The sequence below is a fragment of the Abramis brama genome (assembly GCF_963993115.1).
Source record: "Abramis brama genome assembly, chromosome: 17".
In the NCBI taxonomy this organism is placed as follows: Eukaryota; Metazoa; Chordata; class Actinopteri; order Cypriniformes; family Leuciscidae; genus Abramis; species Abramis brama.
Genome location: NC_139979.1, coordinates 30,166,196 through 30,184,220, shown reverse-complemented (window position 1 = coordinate 30,184,220; position 18,025 = coordinate 30,166,196). Strand labels below are relative to the sequence as shown.

General features: G+C 37.8%; 1 protein-coding gene across 5 annotated transcripts in view; it reads right to left on the bottom strand.

The window, feature by feature from the left end:
• celf3b (cugbp, Elav-like family member 3b) overlaps positions 1–18,025 on the bottom strand; it is a 52,004-nt gene that overhangs the window by 28,247 nt on the left and 5,732 nt on the right. For all 5 annotated transcript variants that reach the window (XM_084088463.1, XM_084088461.1, XM_084088464.1 and 2 more), the window contains exon 3: positions 16,785–16,867. In XM_084088463.1, coding sequence (XP_083944589.1) covers positions 16,785–16,867 — 83 coding nt within the window. The remainder of the gene's footprint in view (positions 1–16,784; positions 16,868–18,025) is intronic.

The window sequence follows — 18,025 nt, the reverse complement described above, 5'->3', positions numbered from 1 at the left end:
ATAAGACAGGCTATGAGTACCTGCAGACTCACGCATAAACACAGTCATCCGTCGCTTGTGTATCAATTCACTTTGCAGAAAGAGTCACTAACATAAAGACTGACAGTCTGTCTGGACCGAACACAGACAACTGGAGTGATACAAACAGTGAAAAGCCGCAGTGCTTTTGGTCCGTCATATCAGCACTTTCTTGGAAATCTGCTCGACCAATCAGATTCCAGGAACGGAACTTACTGTTGCATAAAAAAAGCTATTGGAAAGTTATTAAACACCATTATTATCCAAAGGACAGAGTTCACTTATATGTTGACCCTATAACGGGGGATTGTGTTACACTTCACTATGAGGTGGATGACAATGCAAACAAGCTGGAGAAGAATATATTATATTGGAATATATTATATTACTGATTGGAAAAAAAGTATTATTATGAAAATACTTAGGGCTTCCTTAATATTCCACAACATATCTGTAACTGTCTTATCAGCAACATTTTAACAGTAAAACAAATGATACACAATTCACAAAACAGCAAAAATTGAGAAAGGTAAATATGTCTTATTTGTAACAACTGTCCTAAGTAATGAAACGAGCAAAATTTCAAACACCTCTGCAGAGTTACTGGATCATGTGTGTCCTGTAAGCCAATCATATAATGACCCTCACACCTGCAAATCAAATCATACAAGCTGTTTCCTCATTGTAAAAGCAGTTTATTCAGCATAAGCTGCTCCATTGACTCTCGTTACACGTTTTTAAGATAACCTTGATGACTGCTGCACCATTTCCCCCTGCCCCCCCCATGCCAGTTTATTAAGACAGACAACACAGAACATGCGATCTGTGGCTGGTCACTTTACACGTCATCAGGATCGGCATGAAGCAGACTTTATGCTGATTTCCATATGCTCTTCAATACATGTGTATATATATATATATATATATATATATATATATATATATATATATATCTCATAACCTTTTGACACTGCTGTCTCTGCACTTAAACTAATGTGCACAGGATTGTAGAGATCAGCTTTAGAATGATGGCCATCTGATCAGGATTACAGAGACACGCTGGATTACACTGAAGAGCGTGTGTGTGTGTGTGAAAGAGAATGTGTGAAATCCGGTGAGATGTTTGGAGTCAGTGTTGCTGAGTGGTTTAAAATGCGTTGCCATGGTGTGGTGTACTATGGTGTTGCTCAAGACGAAACCACCAGGACTGATCCCACTAATAAACCTGGTTTCAGGGAGAGGGAGAGGGAGAGGGAGAGGGAGAGGGAGAGGGAGAGGGAGAGGGAGAGGGAGGGAGGGAGGGAGAGGGAGAGGGAGAGAGAGAGAGAGAGAGAGAGAGAGAGAGAGAGAGAGAGAGAGAGAGAGAAACACAGCAGGACACAGTGCTGTTCGTCATGCAGAGGAGGCCAAGCACCCTTAAAATGTATTTAAAACCAACCAAAGTATCAAATTAACTGCTGTATTCATTGGTTGACATTGCGTGTGCATAACTAAGACATATATGTTTTGTTTGCAACTGTCCATTGATGCTCTCCATGTGATTTGCCCTGTTCATTTACTGGCTGATGGCAAGTGTTGAGATCGTAATGAATCATTCATAATTGATTTATACATTAGCCTCCTAAAATCTGCTTAAAATGCACTGATAATCACCATAATGACACAGATGTGAAAATACAAAATGTAACTCATACACCAACATATATAATTGATAATGAATATAAAATATTGATACTTTGCAGTCACGTGATATCTGGCGGGCAACAAACGCGGTTAGTGCAACCAATCGCACAACAACTATCTGGCATGTCGTGTACACCTCAAAACACCAACTTTTGTATATTAAAACTGGCAACGTCCTGGCAAGATCCTTGATTAGTTTACTGCTTTTCGTTGCTAGAGAATGACGTTCTTGCCCGCCATCCAGTACAACTGACGTCACGTGCAAAGTATCAATAAGAAAAATAACTATTTAAATAAAATACACTCCTTAAATATGATGGGAAACGTTATTGCACAGTTTCTCCACTTTTTAAAACTGCATGCGTTGTTTTATGAATATAATATAGATTTTGACCTTAAATGATTTTTTAAGGTGATTTAAGTTTGATCTGATTTTTTTCTTACATTAAGTTGAATTTACTGTCCTCATAAACCTAATTTTTATAATATATACAGCAAGGTAACTTACAGTTAATTGGTTTAAAAAGTAGTATTAGACATTCTTTTTTTTTCTTTTTCTGAAATTACAAACCTTTTTAACAGTGTCGGAGTGAAAGAAAGAGAGAACAGACACGCTCTAGTTTCCTGGAGAGTCTCGAAGCTCATTTGTAAAATGTCACGAGCACAGTGATGTGCTTAGTCATGGAGAGAGATAGTGATACGGAGAATACAAGAATAGGGGAGAGGACTGTGCAACTGTGAAGGACAAATTTCAGATAGACAACACAATGAAGACATGAATGAGAAATAAGGGCGAGAGAGAAAAGCAAACTATGAGGAGTGAGAAAGAAATGTTGAGGACCATGATCGAGAAATACTGATCTACAACATTCACTAAAGATACATCAAATCTTAAAAAAAAATCTTTAAAAGGGTTATTTTGCTGTTACAACCTTTTAGTTGCCAGCCCAAGGTCCACTTGCTCCACTATTACAACATATACTAGATGTTGCATGAATCGCCACAATGTTACAACTTAGACACTACTATTAGTGCACTGCACCTCTAAACATACACAAAACCCCATGCATAAACTAAACATTTACAGTTGAAATAAATAGTTCATGTTTTGTCCGACTGACTGTAGTCAATAATTATATCCCTTAAAATCATCTTTGATGACCAAAATGACTTATTTAAATGTTTTTTCCTTGAAAAATATTTCTTCATGCTTTAAAAAAGCTTGAATGTAACTCTACACCCTTGCCTCATTTAGTATATGCGGTTCTATGAATATGCAAATGAGCCCCGCCTCCACTCACTCACTCAGCTCAGAGATCCACTGGTTGACGATCACACGTTGATCTGATTGGTTACAAGGTAGTTTGTGACGTCAGAAACACCAGCGATTTCAAAGCGTGTTTTTGAGACTGTCTTTGGTTCACTGCAGTTTTAAGGAGAAAATACTCAGCAATGGTGTCGACTTATGTCTTAAAGCGTATTAAAAACACCACATAGACATATAAACAACATTAAAAGTTAGATTTTCACCACAGGGGGACTTTAAGACTGTAGGTGCGTCTCAATCAACTCCCTAGGTCAGTAGTCAAGGCACTGATCAGGGAGTCAGACATTTCTCAATTGCAAAATCCTTCCCAGGCACTGAAACATTCGCTCCCTAAAAAGTCCCACAATGCACCGTGGAAACCCAGGAGCATCGATGCTTACTATGTTCCCTAAGAACCCACTACACATGATGATACACGATAAATGTTTTTAAAAATACAAACCATTATTTTATTATCATAAACATACATCACTAGACAGGTAATGATGGTGGTGGTAATGGTGGAGGGGTTTATCTTCGCTGTATGATTAAAATGTCCTTGACAAGGAAAAAAAGGATGAACTGAAAAAAGCTTCTAAAACACTAGGTTAAACATTCCCTTGAGTCATATTCCTGTAACAGACTTATTAAATGAAGCATATCTACACACACACGCATGCAGATCCTCAGGCAGGGAAACTGTCAGCACCTCATCATAATCCCGCTAGATGAGGGTTTCATTTAAACACATCTGCAGGCTTTATATTAAGTCTCTCTCACTCACACATAAATAGATTTTTATGCAGTCTCTCACTCTCACATGCATACACACCTCCTGTACAGTTTACAAAACACACACAGCAGGACGCACACACTCGGTACATCTGAACCCCTGCAGTAATTCTGAAAGGATTTTTCATGGATTATGGAGTATTAAATCCCAGGATTATTCAAACAAATTGCATTTTACCCTCCATCCCCAGCCAACATGAAGTCATCGGACCAAAGCATCTCACTGGGGGGAGTTTATGTGTGCCGCTGATTTGCTATTTTGTTTTTTTACATTGGACTACAATAAAAACTACACACACACACACACACACACACAGACACACGCACGCACAGACACACAAACGCACGCACGCACAGACACACACACACACACTCATGGGGCATTTGCAGCACATTTTTCTCCCAAACATTTCCATTCCATATTAGTCACTTGTTGCATCATACATGTTACCTAGCAACCTGTCATCTCCTAGTCAACCGTATCTTAGCAATGATCTCCCCCCTCCCGATGGTTTCTCTCCTAGCTTGTGATTGTGTGTCTGTTTGGCAAAGTGTCTGCTTGTCATACTAATATTCCCATCATCTCTACAGTTTTACATATGAAACAAATATATGAAACAAATGCAAATGCAACTGTGAGCGGTACTTGCTGCTGCAAAACTCACCATCACAGTGCTTGGGTTTTGTGGGTGGTTGCCAGGGCGTTGCTATGTGTAGGTGGTTGCTAGGGTGTTCTGAGTTGTTGCTAGGAGGCTGCTTACTGGTTTAAGTCAAAAGGGTCCATCTTCAAGTCTTTGCAGTGTTTTTATTGTTAACTTAACCTATTAAAAATCAGTATCGGTAATTTAAATAAAGCTGGAATAAAATGAATAAATGGAAAAATTAAAAATGTCACCATGGCAACTAAGTTGAAAATGTTAAAGTTACAAAAAAATAATAAAACTGAAATTGAAAACTGAAAGAAGAAATTAAAGCTAAATAGAAATAATAAATAAAATGACAAAAGCACACTACAGAAAATACATAATAGTATATAAATAATACTAAAATAACACTGTCTATGTGACATTCTGGTCTTTAGATATCCTTAAATGTACGGTAAAAGTACAATAGAAACTTAACAGCACAACTTTCCTCCACCAGCCTCATGATTTGATACTTTATGAGTGTCAGCAAGCAGCACTAATGGTTTTCCTCTGTATCAAGGCTCCGTGACAAGGTGAGTGTATTATAATCGCTGCACGTTCAGAAACGCAGAGGAACAAAAGCTGACAAAAAAAGGGATACAGAAAGCCGTTGTGTAGCTCCTCTTTGGAGCTGTGGGTCACGCCAGTTGAACCCTGTCAGATGCTTCAGTGTATTGACAGCTGTATTTCTCTCATTACGGTGAAGATTTATTTCTGATCCCTCGTTTCCCATCCTCCCACAGCCCGGCCCTATTCATCTCTTCACTCTCCTTCATCTCATCTCATCTCATCTCACTGACCCAATCCCTTTATCCTTCAGATGATGACCAGACAGCAGAGAAAACAAGATTATCAATTAGGAATTATAAAACATTATAAACATCAATCTGACTGCAATTTAAAAGGATTGAGGATTTCAAATGTATACTTTTAGCAAATGTACTTCCGTTCAAAATGTTGGTGTCTTGAACAGAGCTGCCAACTCTCAGGCGTTCAGCGTGAGACTCACGCAATGGACACTTTTCACACGCTCTCACACACATCCATTTTCTCACGCAGAGAAAAATCGCGAAGCAAAGAGGACACGGAGAACGACAGACTAGACAGAGCAGGTTACTAATGATATAAAAAAAATCTCAGCTCTCAGATTCTGTCAATTTTATTACGAAATTCAAACAATAAATACCGTTTTGGCGCTTGTAAATGTGACGCGACAGATCCCTAGCGGCACGTGAACCGATCATCTCTAGCTGATAGCAGGGCTGGACTGGGACAAAAAAAATCGGCCCGGGCATTTTGGCCCAGACCGGCCCACTATGATCATAAACACCACCCATCTTTGCACACGCCCTTAATTATATGCATACCAACTCCTATTCATTAAAACCACTGATGCCATATAAGAGTGAGAGTTAACACGAAAATGAAATAAGTAAAAATTTGACATTTATTAATACAGTTGAACTATACTTCACAGTGGTGAATCAAAACAAAACAAGCTGTAATTTGCATTAGCATAGTAATACAAGTTTTTCTTACAGGATTTTTGTTAAAACTGTAGTGGGTGGACCTCGGCCCTTCTGGGGGGGTTCATCAATCTGGTGCACTTTGAGAGTTCAAAATTAAAAGCTCCAACCCATATTCAGTGTGCAAATTAAACAAAGAAAAATTCAAACCTCTTTTAGTTACAGTGTCTATTTACATTACACCTACTACATAATAATAGTTATAATATTAATCCAATGACAGTAATTGCCATATTTTGTAAAACAAATGCACTAAAAAATAAAGGAAACTTTCATAATTAGTTTTGTACCAATTTCTATACTTGAAAGAGATAAGCACATGATCTTTTATTTTGACGTAAACTGCATCAAGCTTTTATTTTGGCGGAAAACATGGTTTACAAACGCCTCTCGTTAGATTTCTAGTGAATTGCGGTAATCGTCAACTATGCAGATGTGGAAATGATCTGTAACTGGGTTATGGGTTCCTACACTCATGACATGGCCTAAGTGTTTTGAAAGTAGTTCTGCTTACCGCGGACTCTACACTCTCTCATCTCTCTCCTGATCCTCCTCACTATCATCATCATCACAGGAGCTGATGAAGGGCAGAAAACATATATTTTGACACATAAAGCGTCTGCTTTAAGGGCCTGGTTCTATTTTTTCACGCTGTTTTTCTGCACATTCCTTGCGTTTCTTCTCCATCTCGCTGACTATTTTGACAGATACACACTGACACTGCTGCACGCTCGCTCACTCGTTTAAAGTTGTGATTGGGCCAGCCCAGTGTCAATCAAGAAAAGAACCAATGGGCCGCTGATCTACGTGTTTCATGTGCTGGTCTGTCAGAAAGAAAAAAAAACTAACACTGACTTTTTTGGACCAATGCATTACATCGGCACAAACCCAGCGCCGCCAATTAAGCAAAACAAAACCAAACGAATGGGCCGCCGATGTACAAATTTTATGGGCCGTTAAAAAATAAAAATAAAAATTATGTGTATGAGATGTATCGGCCCGAAAAGCACGTCGGCCCACTGGGAAAATGCCCGGTATGCCCAAAGGCCGGTCCAGCCATGGCTGATAGTAGGCCTAAATAACGTTAAACACGAATGAACACTGTTGAAAGATACAGTAGCCTACAACAACTTACCGAAATGTATATTCCTCATACATAAATCGACCAATCAATCAAACAAAGGGGTCAATAAAACAGCTGGAGAACAATTATGTCACATAACATTTACCTCAGGAAAGCCATTTAATGACCATCATATAGGCTATAGCACGTTAGTTGGCTAGAAAAAAAGAGCTATAGAGAGTATTTTGCAAAATATGTGTACTATATTACATTATATTTAATTTGCGCTATTTTTAACCTTAAATAATACTGCCAGCTGAATCTCTGGCTCTCTGTATGTTTACAGCATTAGGTGAGTTGTTTTTTTCTTGAGAAAAATGAATGCCTATCTTGTGTAGCCTACCTAATATTTATCCAAATGAGTCAATATTAAATCAAATCACAATAATTGAATTGAAATAATAAAAAAGCGTAGCTTACCAGAAATTGAACCATGTAAACATTGTAACATGTTGTCCCTAAACCTAATAAAATTCAGTTTAGTTACTAAAATGTTTTGACAATCACAATACACTTATTGTGATGCAATAATTTTTTTTACTCACACATAAATCTCACTCCCCCCCTCAAAAGTAACGCAGGTTACTTTTGATATGAAAAAAATTCTCAGCCCTCATATTCTGTCAATTTTATTACGAAATTCAAACAATAAATACCGTTTTGGCGCTTGTAAATGTGGCGTGACGGATCGCTGTAGCGCCTCAGTTCAAGCGGCACGTGAACCGATCATCTCTTACACTTTACTACTAGTTAATAGTAAATAAACCCGAATGAACAATAGGTTTGTTGAAAGATACAGAACAACTTACCGAAATGTTTATGCCTCATACATAATATCGATCAATCAGTGTTTTTTTCAACCGTGGAAACAGCTGGAGAACAATATGTCACATGACGTTACATTTACCTCAGAAAAGACATTTGATGACCATAGCATAGAGAGGTGTAGGCTATTTTGCTAAATATGTGTCCTATATTACAATATATATAATAACATTATAATATAAAACGCATTATATTTAAGTTGAGTGGTTATTTTTAACCTTTAATAATAATACCAGCTGACAGGGCTCATATGGTTACAGCATTAGGTGAGAGATTTTTTTCTTGAGAAAAATTAACATGAATCTACTGTACCTAATATTTATCCAAATGAAGCGATATTGAATCAAGATCGGAATCAAATCACACAAATTGAATTTAATTGAAATTGTGAAATTTGGTTCAGGCAATAATAAAAACAGTAGCCTTCCAGTCATTGTACCATGTAAACATTGTACCATGTTGTCACTAAACTTAATAAAATTCTGTGTAGTTACCAAATTGACAATCTCAATACACTTATTGTGATGAAAAGATTATTTTTTTCTATTTTTTTTTCCGGGCTTAGTCGAATGTGGTAGTTCACTATTAGCTAATCAATAACTACTATTTTTTTCATATCTCCCAGAGGACTACTAACTACTATATAGGTCTACAGGTTCATAATTAACATGAATAATGCATAATGTATAATTCATTCTAAAGTAAATATCGTGGTAACTAGATCCTTCAAAAGGAATTACTGGTTATTTGGATCACTATTCTAAACATTAATAACTCTCTAGTAATTATTGAAGTCATTATAAGATTCTGAGCTTTTTGTAAGTTTTGGGTAGTAATTCCTTCTGACAGATTTAGTAACACTTGAGTCAATACTAGAGGGTTACCATGATCTTTACTTTAGAATATTGATCCAAATCATTAGTAATTCCTTCTAAAGTATTTGGTAATACTTGAGTTATAGTGGGTTATTACCATGATCTTCACTTTAGAATAATTAAACATTATATGCATGATTCACATTAATTATGAACCTGTATATAGTAGTTCTTAGTAGTTCTCCAGGAGGTATGAACAAAACTATTATGATTTTTTTTTTAAAATTATTTTGATTTGCTAATAGTGAACAGTATCTTCAAGGATATCTATTTTTTATGTGTATTTAATTGTTTAAAACATTGTAAGATATAAAACATGAATGAGTGCAAACTTTATTAATTAATTGAAGCACGATAGCAAGTCAAATAGCCTTGTTGCTGCCTCTGTGTGTCTCTCTGAATCAAGCACATTTTTTTCCACTTGATGTGTCTATTTCACCCTCTGGTGCTCTTTGGTAATTTTTGATCGAACAATTTTACGTTTTTTTTTTTTTTTACGTCATCGGAATGGTACGGAGCTTGGAAAAAGTTTTTGGCACTTGCTATGTGAACACACACACACACACAAAAAAATCGGGGACATGATTCAAAAATGTTAAATGGTTCTGAAAAAAAAATAGTCACACTTGTGCTCATCACGGTCAAAAATGAGTGCATTGGAAATGAATGGGAGATGAAATTTATCTAGTGAAAATATTTGGTATTGCGGCCAAACAAAATCTCATTTTATGAGATATCAAGCTCAAATTTGGAACACAACTTGTTTAGATTTTTGCTTTGATTTTCTTTCAGTTTTAGAGTAAAACGTGATTTTTTAAATATATTTTTTAAATAAAAATTTTAAATAGTATTTTTCATAACAATGAACATAAAATTCTATAACTTTTTTTAAGTTAACTTTTTTCCACTTATTTCACTTCAGCAATAATTTGCCAAGTGTCGTCTTTAAAATGAGATTAAAAGGAACTTAAGTCTGTCCTCTAAAGTATTCAAGATTTACCACCGTTTAAGTTGGAAATTAAATTTTTAGGTCTATGCTCAAAAAGTGAATAAATGGATTATAACTAAAGCATAAATATAACATAGTACCATAAAATCCCCTAAAAATACAAAATAATAAATAAAAAAAACATTATCAAACTGAAATATAATACATTCAATTAATTGAAATAAAAAAAAATGTGGTAAATTTTGACTGCCACGCGAAGAGCACCAAACCTTCTATGATATGATCTTCTCGTTTCAACCAATAAAAAGCTCAGCGGTTACGTGCAGTGTAGCCTAGGTCTTACAAAGCTGTCTTGGCTAATGGTAGCAAGAATATAGGTAGTACATCTCAACAGTGACGGATTTCGGCTTCAGTTTAAAGCCTGTGCAGCAGACCTCTAATTAGGGAGTATGATTAGTCCTAAATATGTTCAACTTTTCTCACGTTTTTTAAAGAATTAACAACACAAACTTAACAGACTAAAATGACAGCTAGTTATCTGCCTTTTTATACCAAGCTCTAGATTGTATAACAGTACTTTACTAGATAACTATGTCATTACTCAATCAGAATTTACTACACAACCCATCCCAAACTCAGCTGCATGACCTCTAGAAATCCTCTTGTCTTTGCTCTGGACTCTACATTAGCTGCCAGCAGCTGCTGCCTTTGAATTCATGTCAGTGTTTCTGTGTACTGTTACAGCACAGCCTCTGCCCCACCCCCTCGCTACCCACAATCCATTACAGTCCATTATCAGACTGTATATGTCCCAGCACAGTCACTGCGAGCAGTGATACGAGTCTCCTCATCTCTCCACACGAAGAGACACCGCCTTAGTCACTTCAGGAAGAAAGTGTCTGCCAAGAATATAACTCATTTGAGGATTTAATAGTGCATACAAGTTGTTTTCTATAAGCAGTGAGTGTGTGTGGTTGGGGTTTGTCCTACGCTATAGGACAAAAATGTCCCCACAATGATGGTAATATTCAAAATCCTTGTCCTTGTAGGGACATATTTGGTCCACATGAGGAAAACAGCTTATAAATCATGCTAAGAGATTTTTTTATTTTTTTATTTTTTTTATGAAAATGTAAAACATTTTCTGTGATGGGTTTCCAGGTTTAGGGGTAGGGGAAAATATACAGTATAAAAATCATTATGTCTATGGAAATCCACATAAAACGTGGAAACCCAATGTGTGTGTGTGTGTGTGTGTGCTTAAATGGCCACTAATTACATTTAGTCTAATGTGTTTGTGATTTATGTCCTTACCACTACACACACACCCAAAGTCTAATTAGCAAGTGATATATGCCTTCATAAAAACATAAACATGCTCCACCACACACACACACACACACACGCACACACACACACACACACACACACACACACACATTTGTTTCAATACATCAGTGAGGACATTGCATAGACTTCCATTGATTTTAAATTAGATTAATGATATCTTCTATGGCCTAACCCAACTGTTAGTTGCAAAAAAAAACATGTGCAAAAACATGTATAAAGACTAAGCCTTATAACCCACAGTAAAATGTCCTCACTAGTCGGTTGTCATAATATTTTACTATATAAATTAGGACATTTGGCCCTCACAAGTATAGCCAATCCTGTACACATGTTGGGTTTTCATGTTTTATGGGGACTTTCCATAGACATTTTTAAATTGTACAAACTGTATATTCTTCCCCAAACCCTAACCCTACCCATAAATCTTCCCATCACAGAAAATGCCTTAGGGTTACATAATGTAACCCCGGTTCCCTGAGAAGGAAACAAGACGCTGTGTCATGGTGTTGATGCTATGGGAACGTATCCAGGCATGACTGGTGTCTGAAGCACATGTAGAACACGCCGATCTTGATTGGCTGATGGCAATAGTATGACGTCACATGGAGCACCTGTGCGTATTAAAGGGCGCCTGCATTAGACGTTATGTGCACGCATGTCCAAGGCATGGCAACGCTACACAGCATCTCGTTCCCTCCTTAGGGAACCAGGGTTACATATGTAACCCCAAGACGTTCCCATTCGAGGGAACTCAACACTGCATCATGGTGTTGATGCTATGGGAACATAATCCCAACTACTGCTACAGCTACCTGCTACAACTAGGCTGTGAACTGTGTACAATCATAGTGAGCTAGGTATAACAACTCTACGGCCAAGGCCAGAATTAGACACAGGTAGACCAAGTCCAGAGAGGGGGACAGTTACCTGCCTATAGCTCAGGAGCAGAGCTGTCTAAGGCAATCCACCAACATAGTCACCACTATGTCCCAGTAATATGCTTATTCATAGACTAAACAGCAGAGGAATCCGGAGTGCAAACTCTACAGAGCTCACTCTATTACTTGTAGAACCCCTGCCAACTCATTACAGAAAGCAACCATAACATAAGGGAGCATAACCCTGCTCAAACCCTGCATTCGTCTGCTCTCTATCCAGGGAAAGAATAAAGATACTCAATACCTTTATTATTGAGATATAAGTGTCCCGGCGTGCCTTTTTTATTACTCTCAGCTCCACTACATTATGAAGAGCATGCTGAAGCCGACATATATTTCCGACTGTCATGCACAGCTTACAGATGCGCTATAGGCCTACAGGTCAAGGTAGGCCAGGTCAATAGCACTGCTCAGATCTCCATCACAGCCATCCCATTAATAGTTGCTATGCTTACTGCAAGGCCAACTGCTTAATGCCTCCAGTCAACCACAAATAAAGGGGTCGCATCATCTCACAATGACTCTCTCCTTCTGAAAAGAGGTTGTTTCACAGCACAACAGCTAAAGAGTGAAGGGGTCACATCATCTCACTGCGACCACTAATTTAGTAAGCTTCTTCCTCAGCAGTTTACTAATAAACCTCCAGAAATAGAGGGAGAGCAACCAAAAATTAAGGGGTCACATCATCTCACCACAACTATTCATTTAGTAAGCTGCTGCCTTAGCAGGGAGGCCCATGTGCAATCCCTCGACTGAAGCCGCCACACTGCCTCATCAGCACAGGGCCTGAACCATGAGGTGCAGACATCTCACTCTCATCTCTCAAGAAAAGAGACAAGCGAGAGTGGCACTCCTTCATCACAGTGAGTGGATTTTGCTGCCTTAAGAGCGAATGCAATAGCTCCATTCCCATAGGCAAGGAGGGAGCCTTCAAAGAGGATGCAGTGCCAGGGGAGACGTAGCTCACAAGCAACTCTTCAACCCGGTGCAAATCCAATTCCTCAGAACTAGACACACCACATAATATGCTCTGAGCCAGGTTGGCCACAGTGGCCACAGAGCAGGCTTCCTAAGCCAACATGAGAGCAATGGGTTTAATAAATCTCCATTTTGTGTTGTAAGTATTTGTAAAGCAAGCTTCCAAATCAAAAAATGAGACTTGCCCCCCCAAAAAATTTGGCTATCAGGAGAATTCAAAAACAGAGAGTACTCTTGTCAGACTGCTCCCCCAGCTCCTCCTCCTCCCACCGTATCGATCCCATATTGTTGCCTTGGCAGCAACGAGACTCAAACTGCGAAGTGCAGATGCTTGACTCTCATCTCTCAAGAGAGAATCAAGCATAAGTGGAGCTTCCCACAGCGAGCGTGAGAGCCGAACTCATTCCGTGCAAACACTTGATTCTCATCGCTCTACAGGGGTAGGAAAACTCTGTCCGGCAAGTTCGGTTCAGTCTGTATGAGTCCGGTCCAGAGTTTAGCTCCAGTCCAAGCGGCTCTCAATGACTGAACTTGCCTACCCCTGCTCTAAGAGAACCAAGCAAAAACAGAACTTCCTGCTGCAAATGCATCGCTATGAGTGCATCCAAATCCCCCAAGAGTCAAACGTGCTCCTTGCAGACACTAGATTCTAACCTTTGAGAGAGAATCAAGCAAGAACAAAATATACAGAACAACAGATACAGAATGAATAAATGAAATGTATTTACATTGAACAAAACAATAATACTAGAATAACTTAAGTTGAGTTATGTGGTTTGCTGGAAAGTTAAGTAAAAGTAACTCTTCAATCCAGCTGTTTGGTGATCACCATTTGGTTGTTGGGTTAGCGATCCCGTTTGTTTGATATGCTACCTCCTTTATGCTGTGCACATTCACACATCATTTATATACCCAAGATCATTTAAAGACATACACACACAAAATAAAGATAAGAGGATAAAAATGGCTACTCCAATTAAAACTCCAATATATATAAAAGCACTATAATATATTGAGCAAGCAAAACATGTCCTGTGTGATAGTCACAACCGGTCAGGCCTGGATACGTTCCCATTGCGTCAACGCCATGACGCAGCGTTGAGTTCCCTAGAAAGGAAACTTTCTGCATTTTTACATTTTCAAAAAACATAATTTATTATCATTTATAAGCAGTTTTAAAGTTTAAAAGTTAGTTAAATAGTAAATGTATAACTATACATAAGTTTATTATCACTCTTATTCTATGAGAACAGCGAAGTCCACACCACAGCTATAATGATAACGGCACTGAGGAATGATATCAGAGCAATGTTTCAAGCTAATGAATGATAAAAAACATTGACAACCAATCAGAATCCATTCAACTTTAAAGAGATTGAACATTGTAAGTGGCAGCGCATGCTTATAATAAACATAATGTTATTGTTTGTTGGTGTGGATACTAATAGTTATCGCTATAGTTATCTTTATAGGTATAATAATAGTTATCATCTGTTGGTGTGGATGGTACAATAGTTATCATTATAGCTATATCGTTATAGTTATTGGTATAGTCATTGTTATAGTAATTGTCCATTGGTGTGGACATTCATTTAGTCATCGTCATAGTTATTATACGTTGATGTGGACGCTATAGTTATCTTTATAGATATTGTTCTTTGTGTGAATTGGCCTTTGCTCTTAAAACATACACACAGCGCATGTAATGTACCAGTGATATATATACACCCAGAACTGCATCCAGAGAGATTGTTATCATCAGCACTGCTGACCAAAGTGAACTACTAAACACACCGCAAATGTACTGTTGTGGAGAAAACCCACACACAAACACACACACATATTCTCTGAGTTACACCACAGAAGCATTACAAAGTGAACTGCTCATAATAGCACTTCCCAGAGGAGAGCGAGGCCACGACACTCACATAAACACAAACACACTCCTCTCTAATATGATGCTTCAACATTTCCACAGAAGATAGAGGGGAATGAAGAGACAGAGACAAAAGCCCCTTTTCACACAGCGTGTTGATCCTGTGTGAACGCAAACACGTCCCAGATTGATGCTGGGATCGCCGGGATGGGTACCTAGTAACATTGCCGGGATCAGTCCTGGAACGCGCCCTGTGTGAACAAAAGCCAGGACCAATGCCGTAAGGGGTGTGTCGTAGTGATGACGCACGTGCCATCGCATGGGCCTTTCTACAGCATTTGGGGAACGAGCCACTCGGCAAATCCAGTGGCGCTACTGGGGAGTATGAACTCGTCTTCGTGTAGAGATGACGAAGAGGAGTTATCAGCAGAACTGACATCTGACAGGAGTTATCACATCCTGACGTCACGTGTCTTTACGGGATCTTTATGTGTGTGAGCGCACTGACAGATTCCGGAAAATCACTGACAGTGTGAATGAACTAAAATCAAACGATCCCGGGACAAATCCCGGGACACATTTTCCATGTATTTTCCGGAATCTCTGTGTGAAAGGGGCTAAAGGGGAGGGACAGGAAAAAGCAAGGATGAAAGGAAAAGATGCAAGTTGTATAACATCTGTCTTAGCCCATACACAAAAGAAATATATTTGAAATATATTTTCAGGATATATTTTAGAATATATGCAAATATTTGAAATTGGCCCAATAAATATATTTCATACTTATATTTCATATATTTTTGTTATATTTGGAATATATGCCACATATATTTTTGACACTTTTGGGGACCCATACAGAAAAAAATACATTGAAATATATTCTGAAACATAACAAAAATATATGAAATATAAGTATGAAATATATTTATTGGGCCAATTTCAAATATTTGCATATATTCCAAAATATATCCTGAAAATATATTTCAAATATATTTATTTTGTGTATGGGAGGCTGCCCTCAGTTATTGCCCATTGTCTTTTCTTTCTCTCCTGAAATGAAACCAGTGTTTGTGCTTCAGTGATGCACAGAAAGGGCCATCTGTCACCCCCAGCCATCAATACGGCAGAGATAGCCTATATTCCAATATAAAATCTGATAAACTATAGGACCAATATCACATATATTATTTAATATCACATATATTTTGAGTTGGCGTGCATAAAAACATGCAAATTCAAAAGGAAAAAAACAAAAAAAGAATAGGGGGACAGGGAAAGAGTTTAAGACATGACTAGAACGGTAACAACAGGGGGAAGAGACCAAAGAAAAAGAAAGTATTTAAGTATCCATACAAAGACTGTCAGAGGGAAGGACTGACAGCAGAAGGGGGCGGAGAGCGGGATAGAGAAGATTGTTGGAGTGATCTTCAACGAAAGGTCAGCCTGGTGTCACGCTGGTAATAGGATTAATTACTGCATTTGCACCCCACCAACCCTCCATCCCATTGTGATTACTCTCCAATCCCGTTCTGTGACAAACAGCCACCCTCAGGCTCTGCTCTGCACCATGTTTACATTTTATTGCTATATTTCTGAGAGTCTGCAGCTTGAAAAGGTGTGGGGAATAATCCAAATAATCTCCATGGCTACATACAGCTCGTCATAATCCAGATGGCACACACACCTTCTCTCTGAGATGAGACGAGTCTTGCTGTGTGTCCAGGACACACACACATACTCAGAGATGGCAGATCATGAAAGGGGATAAAACACTGAAGACCCCTGTCATGCCCTCTACACACACACACACACACACACACAGAGAGAGAGAGAGAGAGAGAGAGAGAGAAAGGACTTACCCCTGGCAGGGTTTTCTGTTCATGAAGAGCACTTTGTGCTTTAACGGCTGACTCCCGTGCACAATACGTCAGAAAGGCACATCCTAAAACAGAAGGACAGACTGTTACTATTTATTGACAGTTTATTTTTGCATTTTTTTAAAATAAATATAAATAAACATAATTTTCATTTATGAAATGATTATATTTTGAAATATATTATATAATAATAATATTATTATTATTGTTGTTGTTATCAATCATATTAATATATTATTAATTATATCAATTTATTATAAGCAATGACCTTCATTTTAAATTGAAGTTCAGTTTCAAATCAACTTTTTATTTCATTCTGTACTTTTTATAGAATCATAAATATTCAGCATCATTACACATGAGGAGTGACAGAAATGTAATTTCACACTCATTACATTTTCCCAGTGAGCCTTCTGGGATAGCTTACCACACACACACACACACACACACACACACACACACACACACACACACACACACACACACACACACACACACACACACACACACAAAGCTACAAAGTAAGCAGGCAGCAGCAGCTTATGCCTCCATTTCTCTGATTGAAAACCTGACGTATAGAGTAGAGTAGTAGAGTATATAAGCGCATGCAAACACCTCTATAGAACTGTGTGTGTGAGTATCCTGGTGAACCCTACATTACACAGTATCCGAAATCCTTGTTTTTACATTTTTATTACTTTCTGTTTTTTTTATAAATGTCTTTTTATTAAATGTTTGTTTTTAATTTTAATTTAGTACTTCATCTTAAACTAAATGTAACGGTACACAACTGAGGGTTCGGTACAGCAGGGGGGAGAAAACTAAAACTAAAATTGCTTTTTTTTTTTTATTAAACAGTGGTTTAATGAACAAATTGTGTCTGTGTCTTTAAATGAATTCAGTTATAATTAAAAGTGTATTAAGGATAAAAAAATTATCTCTGCTAATGCTGTAAACTATATAGTCATGTCAAGTCAAGTCATGTCACCTTTATTTATAAAGCGCTTTTTACAATAAAGATTGTTTCAAAGCAGTGATAACAGGAAAATAATGCAACAAAGTTAGTTTCTGCTGTTTAGCAGCTCTAAAATATCTTCTATCTATATAGGGAGCCCTTACTTGCACATTACTGTAATATTAAAGGTTAACAACAGAGCCCAAACTATTAGCCTAAATTCAGTTGCTATTTATTTTATAATAATCAAAACTCAACTAACAAACTG